The following is a 21,940-nucleotide window of genomic DNA, read 5'->3' as shown; positions in this document are numbered from 1 at the left end:
TGTGTTCTGAGTGAGCTGAAGTACCACTGGAACAGGTTATTTTTATTAAGTTAATTATCATGACATGTTTTTAGGTGTTCAGAAAGAGTTTTCATGCTTGCTTATTCAGCTATTAATACTACTTTGAAATAGTCTAACAAGAATTAAGTACACTTTGATTCATCTTGTCAGGAAAATACATACTTGCAGATTTTAGTCTATAAAGATTCTGAGTAACCTTTTCCTAGGGTAAATTGATTCAAATTTGGCTGCTTTTTGCCCTGTTCCTTGGGATACTGGGGAAAGGGGTTTGTGTGTTTGCTGTAATTGCCTTAGCTACAGCAGAATCTATTACCTTTGGGTACTCTGGTGTATGTGGGCTGCATAGCTTTAAAACCTGCAGTGTTGCAGTTGTTGATGGGAAATGGTAAATTCCCAGGAGGAGATAGAAACACATTAAAGCATATATTCAGTCTCCTAAATTCTCTGTGGGAAGCTGCAGTGCAAAGTTTTTAAAGGCATCTTCAAATTCTGATGTTACTGATATTTAAAGTACAATAATATTGTTTGATTTCTGCAGTATAAACTTTGCTTGATATTCCAAAGGAAGATTTGAAAATTCTGTGAGCTAGAAGCTAGATTTTTTTGGCCACAACCAAGATAATTAGTGATTCTTTTAGATGCACCCTTAATTGAAAACAATGGAAAAGGAAAAATATAAAAGGAGACCTCACAGGATAGAGTGGTAAGAGGCTGAAGTTTATACAGCAAAAGTGTTATAGAGGGATGGCTGTGAAAGGCAATCTGTAAATTAAAAGTATGGAGAAGTAAAGCAAAAGAGGTACTTAGAAATATTCTTATGTGGCTCATTGATGACTTTGGAACAGACAGTTTCAAAACTCACACTTTTAAGTAAAAGTAACCCATTTTGCACATCCTGTGCAGCAAGCTGACTTGCTGGTGTATTAATCTGTGTTTTGATTGCCCCTCTCTTGAGGAAATCATAAATACAAAACCAATAAATTAAAAAAGAAACCCTGAGTTTCAAGTTTGATATTTTAGTTATGCCCTGTGTGTTGCATATTGATTTTTAATTTTTTTTTCCAATGCATTATTGTTTTCTCATGTTTAGGAAGCTGAGCAAGCAAGAACAGATTATTTCATTAGAACATTATTACTTGAATTTCAAAATGTAAGTACACAGTCACTTCTTGTCTCACCTTCAATGATTGTTCAAAAGTCTCCAAAATGATACAATGTCAGAAACTCGTGAAAGTATCTTCACTTTTTTAGGTGCTGATTATGGATGTAAATGATAAAGTTTGGAAGAGATGTTAAAATCTTAGTATATAAAGGAGAAATAGTGAAACTCTTTGCCTTTTCTATGTTCTTGTTTACCCAAATGGATTAAGCTTTTCTTGTAAACTTACACTGAAATGTCAGATGTCAAATGTCAAGTGTTAGACTTCATTTGACTGAAAAACAGCTACCAGTAAATAAAAACTGTAGAGCCCTCCTGTAAAAACACAAAGTATGATAGTCTAATTTGCAGAATACCTGTCATTTTAATTGGCAATCAGCATTAATAAATGATTTATTACAGGTTAGTCTCATTTGTGGTTATGTTTTCTTTATCAAAGTTTTGTTCCATTTCAACAACAGATACCACAGCAGTTATGAGAGCTGCTTAATCATGAGGGGAGTGATTTTGGGGAATAATTTTTGTCTGCAGTATTTGCTGGGAATGCATGAACTTAATCAGTTTCTGTTAGTGCTCATAACTGACTGGGCTGTGAGACAGTTTAGATAACAGAAATTCTGTGTAATAATGGGGGTTTGTGGCATTGTTTGAAGTGGTGCATTTCAAAACAGAACTGGATACCAAAAACCCCAAAGCAGAACCTGCCTTCCTTTTAATACCCAAATATTGTATGAACCAGTTAGACCAGAGACTGTGGCTGATGTAGATTTTGCTTGCCTGTACTACACATGCAAATGATGTTTGGCTGTTGTCTCTGGGGAGTTCTGTCCCACTTAGAAGCCTGTGTACTGCTTAAAAACTGAGCAGCAACAAAAAGTTACAGCTTGTGCTGAGCTTTTGATCTTAGCAAGGAAACAAGCTTGTTCCTGTGAGGAGCAATTTAACTGAAAGGGTTAACAAGATGTGTTGATATTTGATCTGTGCATCTGATAACGTGGTTTTTCTTCAGATTTATGTAGCCAATTTGCTTGAGGATTCCTGTAAAATTAACTGCAGACTTTTCATCTTTCTTTGAAGTATTCTAAGCATAGCCTTGCACTGGGGAGGAAAAGTGTGTTTGTGGTATAAAGGAATATCCTTTTAAGTTTACTTACAGGTTTTCCAGAATAATTATGTATTTTGTCACTTCTGTAGCATTTGCAGTGGATTATCATACAAAGGAAGCTATGCAAAAGGATTTAAAATTCCCATAAATCTACAGAGTTACTTTAGTTTCTAGAAGGAAAATCAGTTTGACTGAAACTTGATTATTTTCAAGAACTTTGGTTGTTTAGTATGTAAGTGGCAGTAGAGAAAAAGGGCTATAAAGGTTCTTTTAAATGTTTGATTTTCCTATATAAAACAAATCTTTTTTTTTCCCCTGACTACTCTGCTTATGTGAAAAATCAATAGTGTTTTTAGAAGTAATTGAGTGAAATTTAATAGATAGCTGTAACTCTTCCTTTTTACTGATGACCTTGATTTTACATAATCATGTCGATTTTTAAATTTGTGCTTTCTTAGGCTGTGTTTTCTCTTTTTTTAGCTAGCTGTGGTGTTTTCAGAGAGCTGGGAAAAGTCAAGCATCAAAAATAGATAAATTTCCATGCTCAAAAGGCCTGCTATGTTGCTTCTCACATAATGAAACAGAAGGTAGTGTAGGTCTTGAAACCTCTAGACTATAATGTGGATCAAAACCTTCATGCTCTCCAGTACATTACTTTGAGGAGGATACTGGAACCCAGAGGTGAACCCCAGCATGGGAAGGTGCAGTAGAACTAGCTGCTGGTTCTGCTGCTTGCTGCAGATGCTTTGGATAGTGATGAAAGGGAGGATTTTCAGGGATTCAGGGAGCTGAGTAACTGAGCTGTTCTAAAGCCTGCTTCTTACCTTGTCTTAGTACTATTGTAGCTCCTGCTGCTAGAATAAAGTGCAAGTGTGATCCATATTTAGGTATGGTCTCGATTATTTCTGTTGTTTTCTTAATTTCCCTCTGATAGCCTGTGCACATGTGCACACTCTTTATTTTGTAGTGTGACAAAACAACACCTTTGCCTCCATTTTTTCCCTCAATGAAAGTTACTGAAGTACAAGTAGAAAGATGAAAGATTCTTTCTCCATTTCCAAGTTCTAGCTGTAAGGACATAGAGCCTTTTCATATGGTGCAGCATTGTTGGTCCTTTACCCATATAATAGAGAGGGGCTTCTGAACTGTCCCATAGGGCATCTTATGCATTAGCAGCACTTCAAATATGGTTTCAGAATTTCTCTTTTCTTTTTTGTAGTGGTTGTGGTTTTTAATCCAGTCAATTACTTGTCAAAGCAAAGGTTCATAGAGCTACTCTGGTACAAACTGAAATGTGTGTTCTCTTTCTCCCTGCTCCCCCTTAGGAGACTCGTAGTGTCTATCAGTTTCATTATGTTAACTGGCCTGACCACGATGTCCCTTCGTCTTTTGATTCTATTCTGGACATGATCAGCTTGATGAGAGAATACCAGGAACATGAAGATGTTCCTATTTGCATACACTGCAGGTATCAAATGGATTTATCTTTTCATTTTAAGCATTTTCATTTTTTGAAGTCTAGACTTTTTTTATAGGATGCACTAGTTTTAGTTTTGAGTCCAAATTGAGTTATTTATTTTCGTTGAAAAATTCTCATGACAAAATTTAATTCAAAATCATCCAGGCTTCATTTTCTTAAAACTGATGTCACAGTGAAATTTTGCTTTTACTTCAGTTTAAGACAGAATATCAATCAGAAAAGAATGAGCCTTTCAAAGGGGACCTGTTTTGAGGTTCTTAAGACATAAATCCTTGTGAGGACAAAACAGACTTTGAAGATCACTGCAAATCAGCTTGAGAGTAAAGGCTCCATTCTCAATAGGAGAGACTGCATAGCACCACTAAGAACTCTGTCTGTGCTCTAATATGACAGAAAAGATCTTGAATGAGCAGGTTGTAGTTTCCAGTTGGGAAGTCTTTGCTTCTAAACAAGAGTTTGATCCTTGACCTAAAATTTGGCTACCAGAACTGTTGAGACTGAATTGCTATGAAAATGTTTTGCTACATTGACACTTTCTGACAATTTATCTGAAAATCTTGCCTATTGTTTTTAATGCTTTTTAAATGAACAAAGGTTCATGTGTTATGTCAGGAAAAATTGAATTCAGATTGATAAGCCAGGACATGTTAAATTCATGGGAGTTATTAAGTCCTTAGAGCTTCGTTATTCTCTTAGGGCTGTATCCTTTTTTTGAGTTGTCACTCTTCAGTGAGGTCTAAAAACATAAACTGACTTAGCACTGGAATCTATTCACTTTGTCCTGTTCTTTTTGAATGTCATTATAATTCTGAATGTTGATTCTTTACAGCAGTGTAATTATTATGTAATAAATATGCATGAATTATAAATCTGCATGTGTAAAACAGAGGAATTCATACAATTAGGAAAAATAAATAAGATAGTTTGCTGTCATTCTTAAACTTTCAGATTTATGTTTTCAGCTAAAGAGGAAAAAATATGGATGTGATACTAAATCAGAATAATGTGGCAAGTCTTTCAATGTCTTCTGTTCTGCCATTTTACATCATTTATCATTAAACTTGGAGAAGACCACACCTGATGAAGCAGTAGTAGCTGGGAATAGTGTGACAAAAGGAAGGGACAATAAAATTGTCAGCTCTGAATCATCTTTCGTGACTGCAGTTCCAAATGGCAATGAAAACCTGCATTAAAAAATTCAATGCTGCATTTTGCACTGCTAATTTCATTTTTAAGACACTATAGTGTCAGGCTGAGTGAAATTAAAATGATAGTTGAAGGATTTGGAATTTTTTTTTTAAATTTTGCACTTCCAAAATATGAGGCTTATAGTGGTTTTTTATCAAATTTAAATAATATCTAACACTTATCTTTTTATGTTATAGTGCAGGGTGTGGAAGAACAGGAGCCATCTGTGCCATAGATTATACATGGAATTTGCTTAAAGCTGGGGTAAGGAATCCTAAAAGAAGTTTTATGACATTCTGTAATTTCATAACAGGGATTGATTGAGCTTCAAAGTGTTCAAAAATAGGGAAATGTTTAGGACATTCTGGAACTCTTTACAGGTTGGATGTTTAGTTTCATTGCACTCATGCTTTAGTATGAACTTACTGTCTTTGACAGCAAGTTTTTATCTAAATAGGTCTCTATAAAATTCTAATTAAAAAAAATAGATTTCAGTATAAATTGATTTTTAAATTTAACTTTCTCAGTCTCTCTGATTTATCATGCAGCTAAAATATAAAGGGGTTACTTCATTCTGGGATTTTTAGATTATGAAGCATTGTTAATATTGCAGTGCCATATTCATGGCATTGGTTATTTCATTTCAAAAATGCTTGAAATGCTCTCATCTGATCTAAATCAAAGGTAAATTTGAAGTTGCTTTGAAAAAAAATTTAATAGTTGCAGTGTGGAGAGAAGAGATTAACTTTACCTATAAAAGTTAGACTTTTTTGTGTTTAACAGCTTTTATATTGTTGTTTTGACAGTTATGTCATTGTAATCAACTTGCTTCTGTATTTCAGAAAATACCTGAAGAATTCAATGTATTTAATTTAATCCAGGAAATGAGGACACAGAGGCATTCTGCAGTGCAAACAAAGGTATAGGTTTTTTAAATAAATGTGATAATATATTGCTATTCTTTGAGAAGATCTTGTGCATTAATTTTTATCTGGTACCTTACAGGAGCAGTATGAGCTTGTCCATCGAGCCATAGCACAACTGTTTGAAAAGCAACTGCAAAAATACGAAAGTTGTGCAGACTGGAAGATTGCAGATGGAGTGGTAGGTGTCTTTCCCATATGTAGCTGTTAGCTTCTGATGATAATTCTCCTGTGAAGTTGTTTTTAGTGTTCAATGGTGTGATCTTATTAAGCTCTCATGGTTTTTTTAAAGTACTGCTTGCATTGAAATAGGTTAGGGGAGAGAAATAAAAGTTTAAAATGCTTTTGTCAGAGAGCTGCATGCTCTATCCTTTTAACAAAGGAGAAGGAAGTGGAAAAAATATTCTTCATTGGTATTTACAGTATTTGAGGATTTTTCTGTCTTTCTATCCTTCCCCTTTAAATTTCATATGCCCTATATGTTTGTTCTCTTTTTTTTTGTTTAGATATGTTTTCTTGGCTGCTGCTGGGCACTGTGTGAAAAATGGCTTTTGGATTAATATATTCTTTCTCTCCCACAGTCCAGAACTCTGTACCACCCTTTGTCCCTGGATTGTGTTTTGTTTATTCAGTGATTTTCTGTCCCTAATTGGTGCAGATTCCATAGCTCTCTAGAGGGAGTATGAGTGGTATCTCCAGGACTCTGAAATATCTGGAAGCAATTTTAAAAATGCTTTTATTAATAAGCATCCTATTTATTTTAGGGATCTAGCTATCCTATATGTGCTTTCTAGGAAGTCTAGAATGTTTTCAATTCTTGGATTAAATGTATCCACCCTTCTGCTAACCCCTGAGCATTTATATGGTTCATGCAGTACTTATGAGGTCTTCAGTCATGACAAGGAGCTTGTTGACTAAATGCAGTATGGAAGTATGGATAGGGCTGGCTATTTTTATTTGTTACAGGTTTGATTAAGCTGATGTGGGATTTTTATTTTTTTTTTTCCTGAGAAATGAGCATGGCAGGGTTTGGAATATGCAGATTGATTAGCTTTGTACAGAAGTGATTTCTAAGTACTTGAGTTCTGATTATAAAATAATAGGTAGATCAGTCTACTGTATCTTCTGGTTATTTGCCTTAAATCTGACCTGTGTCTGTGCTCTTATATAGGATGAAAAATGTCTCTTACTAACTTACTCCTATTGCTATATATACATTAAATGACTTGCATATTCCAGAAGATGAGTAAAGCTGTGGCAAATTATGGTGGTACTCTGTAACAAAGGCAAGTGCTGTCTTTAGCACAGCTTGAGAGATCTGCTGACTAATAAAACAAGACCAAGTAGGAAATGGATAGGTAATGTATATGGGGGTGAGAGAGGGATGAATCCCAGCTCTGAAAAGGCAGTGATGGAGTGTGAGTTTTGAGTTTTACTTGGATATGATCTTGGTTTATGATCAACAAGTTGTAAAGGAAATTGAATTTTAGCAGTTACTTGGAAACTGGTAAGAGCAGAGAATGTAATGTCCTTGTGTGGGTACTTGCAGCTGGACTACTGACTGCATGTCAAGTCTGCTTATCTCAAAAATATGTTGCAGAATTTGAGCATTAAACAACTGGACAAGGATCAAAGGTGTTGGAAGGCTCAATCTAAAGAACAGCCAGACTGAGATGGAGAAAAAAATGGCTGAGGTTAAAAACAGCAGAGGCTGACTAACCACAGAAAGCTGATTACTCTTAACTTTTTCTAAGGAATACCAGTGAGACCTGAAAGACTTAATGAAAAAGTGACATTTGTCTAAAAAATGCAACATGAAGCTGCAGAGCTCCTTGCAGCTGAAAGCCTGTATCTTTGGGGTGAATATCTCACCATCTTGGAATCTTCCATGAGTTTCACTGACCTCTGACCTGTCAAATTCCAGAGCTGCAATCTGTTGGAAAACATTCTAGGGAAGGATCCCAGTATGCCTGCTCTGATCTTATTCTTCCCTGAAGTTCCCTTCAGTCACTGCTGGAAGCAGGGCCAAGTCAATCTTTGTCTGACTAGGCATAGCCTGCTTTGTGTTGGGAAATGATGCTTCTGCCTTTTATTACTTGAATAATTCTGCAGAAAGCTTGAGGGGAACCAAGTCTCATAGGTGGAGAATTTCTGTATCTAAAAGTTTGGTACTTAAATTTGCTACTGTCCATTTATTACAAAAATTGCTTTGAATGAATTAACTGGTGTAGGCTTAGCTTCTGTTCAGGATTTATAAGGGAAACTTCACATATCCAGTTAAATATTTTCTCAAAACTTTGAAGCTCACTTGAGACATCACTTTGATATTCTGACAAAGCTCCTTTTTTTCCTTCAGGAATGTGGCACCTGTTGTATATAATGTCTGATTTTCCCCAGAAATTTTCTATTTTGCTTTCTTTTAAAAAAACAAACAACCATTCTGGGATATATCCTGGTTAAAAAACTAAATCTGAGGCAGGAATTTTTCAAGTAACTTTATTAAATACAATGTAGTATTCTAAGGCTCCTTCATGTATGTTACTCTGCCTGCAGATGCTACAGCAGCTATGAAATCTTCAATATGTGAACAGTTTTTATTATGCCCAGTGAAAAATAATTCCAAAAAATTCCAAAAAATACATGTGCCTACTTTGGCTATAATACTATTAGTTAAGTAGGAGATGCTCCTGGGCTGAAGAGGAAATGTCATCTATTCTATTTTGATAATGCTGTGAAGAGCTGGAGTGCTCCGTAGGGTCCATTTCATGGTTTGTTTCCCTCTTGCTGTTCTCATTTCCAGCAGTGTTGAAATGGGTTGAGTTCCAGAGGCTCTGTGAGCAGGGCTTGCCAGCAACATCCCAGTAAAATCCCAGTAAAAGGTTAATCTGATTGGCACTGAGGGGCAGCATTCATGGGGAAGTAGCTCAGACACAATCCCAAACGTGTGTTCTGGGAACTTGCCAGCTTTGCCCTGCTGGAAACAATACTGTAAAAAGTCAGCAGCAAGGCATGCAGGGCTTGAACAGAGACTTAGGATAGGGTTAGAATTTCCATCAGAATTTGATAGATCCCAAACCATGTCAAAAATACATGATGTGCTTTAATGTAGGAAATGTATACCATGTAGTTATACCTGTTGTGAATGTGTAGAGCTGCAAATGTTTGACAGAGCACTAAGTATTTAAATGAATTGAAATAAGGAAAGCTCTGCTCAGATACCAGTAATTTCAACAGTACCCCAAGCAGCCAAATTTCAGGGTGAAGAATTGCTGCTCAGGAGCCATTTTTTTGTGACAAGGAAAGAATTCAGATGCTAAATTTGATAATCAGAACTATTACCTTCCCCTACTTAGTAGTACTTTCCAGTTACCAAACAATTAAATTGGAACAGAGTCCTGGACTGAAGCCCTTCTCACTGAAATTCTTGGTCATATTGTCATGTATTTCAAGTCAATAGCTGTGCTTCTCACCATCACTGGCTTTGTTAGTACTGCTGTGAAAATATTACACTTGATGTTGTGTTTGGAAGCTTTGAAAGATATGTGAAATCATTAGTCTTGGTCATCTGATAAGGTATCAGTCAGATTTGTATCAGTTAAATATTTTATGAGTTATTTGAGAGGGTTCTTCATGAGCTGAAGTGAACTGGAGCTGTGAATTGTAGCTGTCTTGGAAAGTCTGAATCATATAGAATTTCATCAAGTTGGATGTTGTGTTTGGAAGGCAGAAAAAGAAAGTTGGTTAAAAGACAACCAAGCTCACTCTCAATTCAGAAATGTTTCTTTGAATTTTTTCTCTTGACAGTACCAAGCATGTTAGGGTACTGCAAGTCCTTGCTTTGCCCTTATCCATGAGTAGAAGCTTGTGTTAGTAATCACTTTCTCCAAAATCTGGCAGTGCTGGTGCTCTCAGTGTCTCTTGCATTTTGTGCTGTAAAAGCAATAGAGTTCTGTTGTGGTGGTTGACTGCACTTGTAGAAGTCACGGAGGAATTGGATGCTCTAAGAAGAATGTTGTTATTTGAAACATTAATGGTTTAGAAACTGTAAGTGAAAAGTCTGTGCTGTTCATATTCTCTTTGGTGTTTGGCAGCTTGGAAGGATATTTTTTGTCATTGCAGCCTTCTAAAAAATCATGTATTTCTTCAGAGACATTGATCTCGTTGCCTCTGTTGGAATGTTTTATTTAATCTGAGTCACTTGAGTGTATCATTTCAATCTGAAGTATTTCTCTTTTTATCTACTGATGCTCAGTGATTCCCATGCTGCTTTATAAAAAGGGCAAAAGGAATGCCTCAATTCCTTTTAAGGGAAAACATGAGATTACTTCTGGAGGAATCTTTGCAGTAAATTTGCCAGTATTTTACTAGTACAGAAAGGTTCTGAATGACATTAAATATTTCCACAGTGAGTTTCCAAAAGAAAATGATACATTGGAATTCCTGGGAAAAAGGTTTTGAATTGTAGTCAGTGTGTGTGAAATCTCAGTCTAAGACTGAGATCCTCTATTTGCCTGAAGTTAGTGCCAGCAGTTTGGTGACTGAGCCAGTGGTGGAAGCAGGTGGAGGAAAGACCCCCCTAGGGAGGTGATAGCACAGTTTGGGTTACCTTAGACAGTGGGAAGTCCTTGTTTCTCTGCATTACTGCAGGAACACGAGTTACTCTGCATTTTAGTAGACCGGGGGCAATCTACACAAAGTATTTGAGTTTATGGCCTTGTCAATTATTAATGTAGTCTTTCATAGGTAGGTATGCACTTGTCTGTATATCTGCAGTTTAACAGAATACCTAGAAATTCCTAACCATGAGCAGTTGCACTTGATCTCAGTAGCTGCTTCCTCAGGGGAGCAACTCCAAGGGAGCTCATGAACTGTTGAGCATTTGATGCAAATAGACACAAAGGTTGGGGAAAGATCCTGTTTTTTTCTTTACCCATGTTACACTGAGAAGACAGTGCAGTGAGACAGTAGGGTAGTTGTCCTCTGTGAGAAAGCAGGGTGCTACACTGAACACTTAGTGAACTGCACATTTGTAAATCCATTTTTAAAACATGATTCTGTATGATAGCCCCTGTGAGCTACGTGTGTTGTCCTGATTTGTCTAAGCTGATACTTTTAAAAATTGTGCTCTGCCTGAGAATGCAACATCTGTCTAGAGAAGCAAGGGAGTGCTGACTGATGTTGATAAGCTGTGCTTAGGAAGGCTGTGGAAGGCTTTTTCTTAATACCACCATCTGCTCCTCTCCACAGATGCAGTCATCCCAGTGAGATACCCTGTATTCGCTTTCAGAGCCGAGCTCCCTCCTTTCTGCTCCGTGCTGGTTTTTCTGCATGTTTGCCTATTCACTTAGTTTGATGTATATGACAGGGAAATCTGTGAGTTGGTGTCACTCAAGGGTGAGAAATACTCAAAATACTGGTTATTCCCTATTCTTGTAACACAGAATTGAGAACAAGTGACAGGGAATGACTTCTCTAAAAGTAAACAAAGCCTTCACAGAAACATCAATCCATGGAGCTAATTAAGGAAAGTAGCAAAGTACCTCTTTTTTTTTGGTGACAGTAAATCCTGTAATCATTCTTGTTCCTCATTCAATGTAACTAAAACAGTGAATGGATCTGGAGCTGAACCTGATGCACAAGTGAAACTTTCAACACCTCTCTGTCTGAAGCCTTCCCTGTGTACAAAATTGGGGAACCACTGGCTTTTCTGGTGTTAAATTTAAAAGTATCATTTTGTGTGTGCAGATTTTCTTGTTGGGTTTTGTTTGGGAGTATAAATGGTTCTTTTTCAAGGAATTGTTTTTGTAAACTCTGTGGTTGTGCATGTGCCTTGGACATTTGAGTTTATATACATTTTTTTAGGGCTTATACATATATTTTGTTACCAGTAACAAAAATAGCAGCGCCCTTTCAGCTACTTCTGCCTGTCTCAACTAGAAACAGCTTGTTAGTGTATATGTGGAGTTTAAAAAAGCTTTGACATATGTTAGCTTCTCTAATAAGCTTTTTCTTCTGCCTGTGAGAAAAGCATATCTCAGGAAACATTCTGTTCACAAACACTTTACAAACATAGAAGGACAGGGATGCAGCTGCTGGTTTGTTTTCTGGACAAGTTAGTCTAGAGCCAACAGGCACACCCTTTCCCTTGCCAATACCCTTTAGAAAAATGAGTGCATAAATAAGAAATGTGTTCCTGAAAACTTCTGTGCTAGTGGAGCTGAACTGGGAGACTTTTCTGCTCTGTTGTAGGATGGAGAGGTTGGTGGTGAGGGGGAGGAACTCTTGTGGAGTCTCTCTCTTTCTAGCATCTTCCTGCCTTGTGAAACTGGGATGGGCTGCAGTGCTGAAGCAAGGCCAGCAGCCCACTCTGTGCTCAGGATGCAGTTGTTTAGGATGCATTCATTTCTAGCTTTGGTTGTTAATACTTCTGAGTAAGGGGAGCCTTTTTAGTACAATACCAATGCACTCAGTGCTATCCATAGTAACAAATACATAAGGGAGAGATTCAGAGTTTGCATTGCACCACTGGGGGAAGCAGGGAGGAACATGGCACAACCATTGAGCAGGAAACAGTTTATTGTGGAATACTGGGAGCCTCAGCATCTTTGGCACCAAAATTTTTGAGAGAAGCTGATGGAGGGGTTGGATGTTCATGGCCCATGGTAATGTTTCCAGTGCTGGGGACCCCAAATCTGGATGCAAACCACTGTAGACATACTAATTTAAAAACCCCAAAACAACTCACATTCATATTTTTCCTCAGTCATTAGTTGCTTCCAAAGCAGGTGAGAGGAGGTGAATCTGCCCCTCTGCTCCATGCCTGAGACCCCACCTTGGGTTGTGCTGCCAGCACTGGGGTCCCCAGCACAGGAGGGACCCGTTGGAGTGAGTCCCCAGGAGGGACACAGAGAGGAGCACAGGGATGAGCAGCTCTCCTTAGAAGATTGAGGGAGTTGTGGTGGCTCAGCCTGGAGAAAAGAAGGCTCCAGGGTGACCTCACTGTGGCCTTGCAGTACTTCCAGGAGCTCATGAGAGAGATGGGGACAGGGTTTTTAGCAGGGCCTGTTGCAGGAGGACAAAGCATCATGGTTTTCAATTCAGACAGTACATTCAGACTAGATGGAAAGAAGAAATGTTTTGTGATGAGGATGATGAAACACTGGAACAGGTTGCCCAGAGAGGCTGCAGATGCCCCATCCTGGCATTCCTGCCAGCAGCCAAGGCCAGCTTGGACAGGGCTCTGAGTAACTTGATCTTTTTAAAGATGTCCCTGATCATTGCAGGAAGGTGTGGATTAAATGGCCTTTGAAGGTCCCTTCCTACAGAAACTGTTCTATGATTGTATGAAACCAAACAACCTTGATTGACTGCAGTGGGAGCTTCAGTGGTGTTCATTTAAATGTGAGTGGCTTTTATCTGCTAATTGAATCTTACTCCAAAAAAACCCTGATAGCTTGAGCTAGTGGTCAGCAGGACAATGAACTCCCTGTGCAATTTCCCTGAAAGGGCTAACACCATCCATTCATTAAGGAACAATAGGGTGTTTCTGCTGGAGTACTTGTGCAATATTATATTTGACAGCAACTTAATGGGGGCATTTAGGGAAAAACAGTAAGAAAGATCAAAATAGTTCATTTTTTTCTGCACAGGTAAAGCTCCACTTAGTACACTGAGGAATAGAATTTGATAATAGACTCTTCACAGTAGCCAGCAGCAGTATGGTAACTTTTAAGACAAGTAATGGAAGCTAAAAACATTTAACTAATTAATCTGAATTGAAGTGAAGGTAGTTAACTGTTGAGGCAACTTGTAGTTTATCTTCCAAAGCAAAAATTGCTCACTGAATTCAAATGCAACTATCACATCTGAAGCAGAAAATTAACAGGGAATTGCCTTTTGTTCTGTAAGACTGAGGGAGGTCAATCCCTATCACCAGTCTCAGCAGCAGGCTGGCAGAGCAGACCCTATTGCCTGAACGTGGTATTGGCCTTTGAAATGTATTACACCCATTTGGGATATTGTTCTTTTTAAAGATTGCTTTTTAAAAGGGACCCTCTGCAAGAACAGCCTTTAGGTAAAATGAGCATTAAAGTTAAGATAACACTAAGGTCCTCCTTGGTTTTGTTGGGTCTTTGGCTGTGGCACATCTTTGGAAATAGATGTCAGCTTTAGACTGTTGCATGTTCTGCTTTGATTTTTAATCATATATGGTTTTTTCCTTATTTTTGCCTAGGGGCTGGGCTGTAGTTAAATAAAGTTCATGGCCACTCTTGGGGTGGTGTGTTTTAGATCTGTGGTGAAACCAGTGCTGGTTGTTTGCAGCTAAACAGTGCTGGTTGTTTGCTGCAGCTCTTGCTGAGCAGTGTTTGCACAGTCAGGAACTGGCAGAGGCCCACCTGTGGAAGGTTATGAGTGATTGCTTTGGCATTGCTTCTGTGATTTCTTTTTATCTTCTCCCACTTCTCCTTTGCCTGCTGAACAATTTTGTCTTGACCCCCAAGTTTTCCTGCTGTTCCTCTTTCCCCTCCAGGGGTGGAGTGGAGCAATGAGAGAGAGAGTGGCTCTTGTGGGGTTTAGCTGCCTAGCTAAGGTTAACACACAGCAGTATTTTACATGTATATACATGTAAGTCTAAATAGCTGCACATATAAAAAATATTTTATATTAATGGTCCTAAATGGAAATTAAAATCTTCATTCTTTGCTGAGTAAATTAAACTTTCTTGTACACAAATGGGAGGTTATTTGGAAGTGTTCTAGATCAATGCATTAGGAAACAAGGGGTTAAGATCTTTCTCATTTTCTCACAACACTGTAGATTATTCTTATCTTCATTGGAGTGATTGTACAAGTGAAAATAACTAGACTGACTGGAAAATAAATGCTTTATTTTCCAATTATTCATTTAATTATTCAAGTGAATAATTGGGAGGGTGTATGAGAGCTTGCTCACTACTAAAGAAAGATCAGCTTTTGAGTATTTTCTCTAGTGGATTGTTCAATGGCAAACAGACCAAAATCTTCAGTCAGAAAAATTTGAAGTTGGATACACAAGGTGAAAAATAATTTTGTACATTTAGAAGAGAGTTTTCGAAGTGATCTCCATATGGCAGCCAAAAATAGATCATAATGTTATATATTACTGCCAAGTGTCATTACAGATCTTTGGACCTCACAGTTCAAATATTCTATGTATCAGCTTTACAGCCATGAGTAAAAATATCCTTTTTTCTTTTAATCAGGATGAAAATAATACAGAAAATGCTGTCAGTTCTTCAGATGCTGAGAAACAGGATTCTCCTCCACCAAAGCCTCCACGGACCCGCAGGTACTTAACTGTGATCCTCTACTATTTTAGGCTGAAAGATAAATAAAAAATAGAATAAAGCTACTGATAGCATAAAAACTAAAGATTAATATGTTGTGTTTATAAATAGAAATATACATAATGCAAATAGAAGTCTTATAATTGACTCTAAATATAAGCTACAATATTTTTGTGATGTCTGTGTTTAAATATACCAACCTTGCAATGATTATCTGTAAATAGACATGTTTACTAGTCAGATATGTTAGATCTACTTATGTTTTAATTCTGCTAGGTGATAGTAGCAAAACAAACTTCAAATAACCTCAAATAATGACTGAATCCTCCTTTTTGGAGACAAAACCATAATGACACATACCCATTTATTCTAGAAAAATCTCAGACAAATACTGCTTTTGACTAGAGTATGACAACCAAATGCTGTTATTATTGAGAAGAGTTGGTCTCACGAATCCTTTCATTCAGCAGAGGAAAATCTTCTCTAGCTTTTAAAATGCTTAGGCATAGCTTTGCAGAAGCCAAAATGAAATCTGAACCAACAGATTCATCACCCTAAAACAGGTGCCCAACCCAAGTGTTAAGACAGCTAAAGAAGCAGCTCTCCTGAACGGGGTGCCCAAGTCCCCCAGCTGGTTTGTAGCAGCTTACAGTTGCCTTTGGCCTTTGGCAGGTGATCTGGCCTGTGTTAAAACAGATACAAGGGCAGCACTTGGGTTTCCTAAAGCTGTTGAATGACATAAGAAACCACCAGCCAGGTGATATTCTTGGATAATATTTAGGCAGAAGTAAAGTAGAATTCCTTTAAAATAAAGAAAGAGATGGAAGTAGGTTAGGGCCTTTTACAAACAAATGATAGGTTGGTGCTATGTAGGCAATATATTTTTTACCTTATTTGGATTGATGGTAATGGGACTGTATTCAATGATGTAGATTAAGATGATGACAGAGGAGTGTTAACCTGTGTTCATGATGAGTTCCAAGCTCTTGAAACTTCATCACTGAGCTTAGAAATATGATTTTGGTCCAATAGATGATTTCCTTACTAGTGTTCCTTGAAATAATCTTAGGTGAACCTTAGTTTTTATCATTTTTATATATTAATATAATATTAACATATGTAAAATTCATGTAATTCATGTTTAAGCACACATCTGTCTTATCTGCACTGCATTGTTCTTTACTTGCTGCATTAAGTTAAAATCTTTTAATCTCTCCTCAAGGCCTGGGGTTTTTTGGGCCTGTTTCCATGAAATCATACTTTCCCATCTGCCAGCAGTGGCAGGCAGATTGATTTCTTAGAGGTGAATAAATGGAAGCTTTTAGCAAAGCTGTTGTCTTTCTAAAATGGAGATTATTTTTGAAAAACAATTAATTAAACTCCTCCTGGAAGATGCTTCTGAGGAAAGACTTCATTTGCTATTAGTCACATCTGCTCAAAATACCCCCTAATGAGCATGTTTTATTCTGGATGTGGGGGGTAATTTTACAAATCTACAGCCTGACTCAGGACATAGAGCCAGGTTTTGTGTATTGTGGATGTTTTGGCATAGATTAACATCCTTTTCCTGGGGAGGATGGGAGAGCAGAGTCAGTGAAACATTTTAATTTAATCCCCATATGTACAGGAAAACATTTTTAGGTTGCCAGCCAAATGTGTACTTGAGTTTTACATGCACTGTCTCTGAAGAAGTTACAAGTGAGTTGCTAAAGCTACTATTTTTGAAAAGAAATAAGGCTTTTACATTCTTTATAACCTATGTTGTAAATGCCTTTATAATGTATATTTAGTAAACCAAGCTGCATTTTTTAAATGGAAGGTTGAACATGTGCTTTTTCTAAAGCAAGAAGGGCTCTAGGGACTGATAGTGCAGAGTACTTTGGGTGAGCTTGGTTTCAGGTGAACTTGCCTGAGGTGATCCTGAGTGAGCAGGAAAAAAATGGGATTTTATTCTAGGCCTCAGGATGCTTGTTTTCCATATTGTTACTGACTAAGCCATGTTTGCTTAGACAGTAAAGTCTGTGGTACCTGTTAGTTGTTTTCTGACAGCCCCAAATCTGCTGGATGAGATGGTGGCATCTCCTCTGCAGCCCTTTGCACTGGCTAACCATGCAGGTCATGGCAGGATTTGTCTGTGAAGGTGGCTTTCTCACTCTCTCTTGTTCTGTTTGTAGTGGTCTAATGAAAACATCTCAGGATCTTCTTTAGACTTTAGGATCTCTTCTTCTGAAAGTGCAGCTCGTATCCTGTAGCTCTTGTCTGTGCTGAGGATGAGATGTCACTACAGACTTTTACCATGAGTGGGAGGAAGCTTACTCAGAGAGTTGTAATTAATCCTTTTAGTACTTGCTTTGGCCTGGGCATGTATTGGGGAAGGAGTGATACTTTCTAGGCTGCTTTTCTGTCTTCTTGGAAGTTTGGAGTATCTTTAGGATATTGTAATTATATTGGTATTAAATTGGTATTTTATTAGGTCACCATGAAGCATCTAGCTGGGCTTGTTTTGCAGAGGTTTGGAATTGTATTGCCTTCCAAGCTTTTATCCCTTTGTAGTGCTTTAGTGTAATTACACTTGCTGTACATTATGTGAGTGTTATCATTTAGCCTAATGTCTCTCTCTGTTTGATGTCAACATAAAAAATATTCTAATATTACTCCTTGATTATTACAGAGGTAAACAAGAACAACTCATTAGTGCATACACCAGCACCTTATCCTAGAAATTGCTTGGCAGTTGATGATCACTTCTTGTGGAAGTCACCTCTCTTTAGAGGACCTGGGGGATGGAAAGTCTTTGTTAGCTGTGTTTTAATTATTTTCAGGTTAAGGTAGGAAGAGGGCATAAGGAAGGTTTAACTTTGTTATATAAGAGACTGCAAAAAACTTAAGTTTTAAGTTTACGTTTAAGTTTAGACAGTACTTGATTTTAGGTGATTGATGTGTCAGAATTCAGAGGGAGCACCTTAATGCCTTTCAGTATTAGTCTGTGAAATATTTGTGTGCTTAGTAGTTGATTCTAAAGTACTGGGGAAAAGAGGTGATTTATTTTAGCCAGGCTTGGTTACAAAAATTTCTTTATTTTCAAGTTCAAATGCAGTTTGAAATCAAAGCATAGACTTAGACATAAACTCATAAAAAGCAAAGATGATTTAACAGCTTTTTTGTATGCAGTGCAATGAAGAGCAATGTGCTGCTGTCTGAAGGTGGAAGGGTAAAATACTGTAGCATTTTAACTTCTCATCAGATTCTGTTCAGACTTCAGTCCAATGATAGTAAATACATTTCCAGGGTTATGTATTACTCTATTTCATTTCAAGCCCTGAAAACCATCTCTATCTCCTACAAAGCTAAGATAAAACTCATTGATGGGTATTCTTAGTTAACTGTCTCTAACACGTATGCCACAATTAAAAAACCAAAAAGCCTCAGAAAGTAAATTTTAAGAAATAAATTCACCAGCTGGTTGTTTTTATTAATTCATTGTACTTTTATATTAATTTTTGTAGTACTTTTGCAGCAGCTTCACTTACCTGGACTGTTGCTTTTCTTTCATGTGGATGGCAGTGATTTAATGCTAAAGTAGAATAATGTGGTTGTCTAGCTTCAGTCTGCTTATGTTGAGTTTAATTTTCCTATTTTAATTATGAGGGAGGATGTAGAGCTTGGTATCTATTTTTGGTTGTTCATATCAGCTGCATTCCATGACCTTGGCATCACTCTCTTTTATTTGAAATACCCTACAGTATGCTGCATAGAATAATCATGGATTACTTAAGGCTTTTTTTCTTTTCAACACTGGCCAAGTTTCACTTAAATCTGAACCTATTGTGTGCAGTTGCAGTAATGTAGCTCTTTTCCATCAGGAGTAGAATGGATTAGATTTTAAAGCATTCTAAAAATTTATAATGAATTGCAGAAAGCAATAAATGGCTTGTTTTTCTTGTATACATTTTTGGTTGAAAGCTGTGGGAAGGTTTTTTTTTCCGGACAAGTTATAGTACTTTTGACAAATTTTGTGTAATTGTTACTATGAGAAATAATTGCAAAAAGGTGTTCTTGCCTAATTCATGGTTTACCTGACACCTGAGAAGGCACTGGGGCGCTGCATCAGCTGTGTGGCAATGGGAGTGTATGAAAAAGCTGCCATAATCACCCAGGGGAATTCCATTTCCAGCTGTAAATGAGGCAGTGCCAAGGTAGTGGCATTCCAAGATTATCAGGAGCTTTTGGATCTGAAGAGGCACTTGAAGGCTGAGTCATGACAAAGCTTTCTATTTTTTCATCACACCATGAGGTTTTCAACCCTATGTGTTTATTTAAAGGTATAGTACAGGGAAGCTTACTTCTCTTACTTGAATGGCCTGGCTTTCTTTGCTTCACTGACTCTTTTCTGTCTCAATAGCTCCTTCATGAGCTTTCTGTGAGTTTCCTGGTACTTTAAACCAATCTGGTCTTACTTCTCCTGTTGTTTTTGAGTATTAGTAGCAGATAATTTTCTGCCTCTGGGGGCAGAAATATCTGTGGAGCACAGCTGGTGAAGGACATGCCCAAAGACAGCATTATGCTGCAGCCCAGAATGCCCAAGATTCACAAGACTTCTAGAAAAAACTAGTGCCAAACAGAGATCTTCTGAATGTGTTCATGTCCTAATATTTCTGCTGCGTGGAAATGAACAGAATCATTATTTGCAATGCAGAACGTGTGAAATAGTAGTATTAAAAATATCAGTAAAATGGAAAAAATCTTGCCTATTGGGATTTATTTCTGAATTTAAAGAGAAAAAAATACATTAGGGTGCTATTTGGGCATCTCAATTGCTGAGGACAGATATCCTTCAATATTAATAAGGCAAAGAATGATTTTGACAAATAATTTCTCATGTCTTCACTGTAAGCTCTCATCTAAAAATGAAGAAGTGACATTTAACTTCAAATGTAATGATGAACATTGTAGTAGTTCTGTTGAGATGTGTAGGAGGAAGGTGTTTAATCAACTTCTGGGCTGCTGATTTGTGCAGCATTTCCTTTATCATCAGTTCTACAGATACATCTAAGGGAACTGTTTGCATAGCTGTGAGGCTCTGTTTACCAGTGGATCAAAGGGTAGAGTGATTGTATTGACCAGTAATTGGTGAAGAACCTTTGAATTGGTGAAGAATTTTGACTGATATTGTGGACCTATATCCTTGTTATATCCTGTTGAATGCTAATTTGCTCCTTTAGCTTATTGTAATGCATAAGATTAGGTCTGTGCCAGAGAAGGAATTAGTTTTGCTGATTGTTAATAACTCTGGGTCAGGAAAATCAGGTCAATAAGGGAAAACTGTGATTTTCAGTAGGAGGATTTAGTGGAGATTACAGATGAGCACCACTGCTGGTAAAAGGGGGCGTGTAAATATTTGTGCAAGTGTACCCACTGTCTCCCTCCCTATTTGGAAGAGAGGAGAGAAATGCAAGAGGAGGGAATTCTCTTGTCCTTAGTGTGTATTAAATTGGAGCAAGATTAATGCCCCTCCGTTTTATCTTTACTTTCTTTACTGTCTTTTTTTTTTTTTACCTTACTGTCTTTTCTTTACTAATTCAGGCAAACACCTTATTCTCAACCTTATTAATTTTTCAACAACTATAGGCAAGAATTCCCAAATTACTTCAATTAAATTGCTTAGACATGCTTTGTATTTCTTCTGTTTTAATGTAAAGAAAAGCAGCGATATACAAGTGCTGGGAGGAGGAATTTGAGGCCCAACTCTTTGTGACAGGAGTCAGGCAGAGAATGGAAGAGATCACCCAGGACTGCAAGAGGACCTGGGGTTTTCCAGATACAAAGATACAGGAACTGGTAGAAGATCATTTGGAAGCTGGGAAGCTTGCAGTACTTGAGGGGTTTGGATTTTCACAAACTGAGAATCCAAATGGTTCTCTTTAGTATGGAGTCCCTTGTATAAAGATTTTAGTTCTGCAACCCATTCTTCTATAGTTTGGTGTTAATAAAGTCACAATGATGAAACACATGCTGTAGCCTGTCCCAAGTCAGGTGCTTTTAGTGCTCTTGTAAACTCAGTTATGAAACAGTCTTTGGGCTTTTTTTGTTTTGGGTTTTTCCCTATATGTCATGATAGTCTCAAGTGTTTGCACTTGCTGGGTCCTTCTTAGGCATGGTTTGGAAGTAGAGGAACCAAAGCAGTACTTTGATTGTGCTCATTATGTGGCATGCAGACAAATAATGAGAGCCTGTCCTTTGTCTTGTAGACAGAGTTCTTGTGCAACCTTGTCCTCCTTATGCTGGAGGGTCTCATGAGAGCAGAGCAGGGGCAGAGCAGAATTCCCTCCTTCCATGTGCTGGCCATGCTGCTTTGGATGCAGCCCAGGACATGGTTGGTTTTTGGACTGTGGGTTGGTTTCTGCACACTGCTGGGTCTGTCCAGCCTCTGTCCACCAGCCCCCCCTGTCCTTCTCCACAGGCTGCTCCAGGCTGTTTAACCCCCAGTCTGGATGGATGCTGGGGGTTGCTCCAACCCAGGTGCAGCACCTTGCAGTTGGCTTTGTTGAACCTGATGATGTTCTCATGGGCCCAGCTCTTAAGCTTGTCCAGTTCATCCTGGATGTTTAAAGGAATGGAAATTATAAAAATGCCTTCATCAGGTGTGCTAAATGTTTGTAGTCAACAACTCTGCATCTAATCAGACCAATATGCTTGAAGAACTTCTCTTCTAAGTAGCTTGAGATGAACTGCAGTTATA

General features: G+C 37.8%; 1 protein-coding gene across 3 annotated transcripts in view; it reads left to right on the top strand.

Moving 5' to 3' along the window:
• PTPN12 (protein tyrosine phosphatase non-receptor type 12) overlaps positions 1-21,940 on the top strand; it is a 69,511-nt gene that overhangs the window by 38,005 nt on the left and 9,566 nt on the right. For all 3 annotated transcript variants that reach the window (XR_004981814.2, XM_036400823.2, XM_036400822.2), the window contains exons 7-12: positions 1,112-1,171; positions 3,611-3,753; positions 5,151-5,217; positions 5,796-5,873; positions 5,959-6,057; positions 15,118-15,203. Coding sequence is in view for 2 of the 3 variants with exons in the window: in XM_036400823.2 (XP_036256716.1) it covers positions 1,112-1,171; positions 3,611-3,753; positions 5,151-5,217; positions 5,796-5,873; positions 5,959-6,057; positions 15,118-15,203 (533 nt within the window). In the remaining variant the exon portion in view is untranslated. The remainder of the gene's footprint in view (positions 1-1,111; positions 1,172-3,610; positions 3,754-5,150; positions 5,218-5,795; positions 5,874-5,958; positions 6,058-15,117; positions 15,204-21,940) is intronic.

This window comes from Molothrus ater, chromosome 5 (genome assembly GCF_012460135.2).
Source record: "Molothrus ater isolate BHLD 08-10-18 breed brown headed cowbird chromosome 5, BPBGC_Mater_1.1, whole genome shotgun sequence".
NCBI classification, from domain to species: Eukaryota; Metazoa; Chordata; class Aves; order Passeriformes; family Icteridae; genus Molothrus; species Molothrus ater.
The sequence above is the reverse complement of the archived record's forward strand: the minus strand, read 5'-3'. Positions and strand labels throughout refer to the sequence as shown.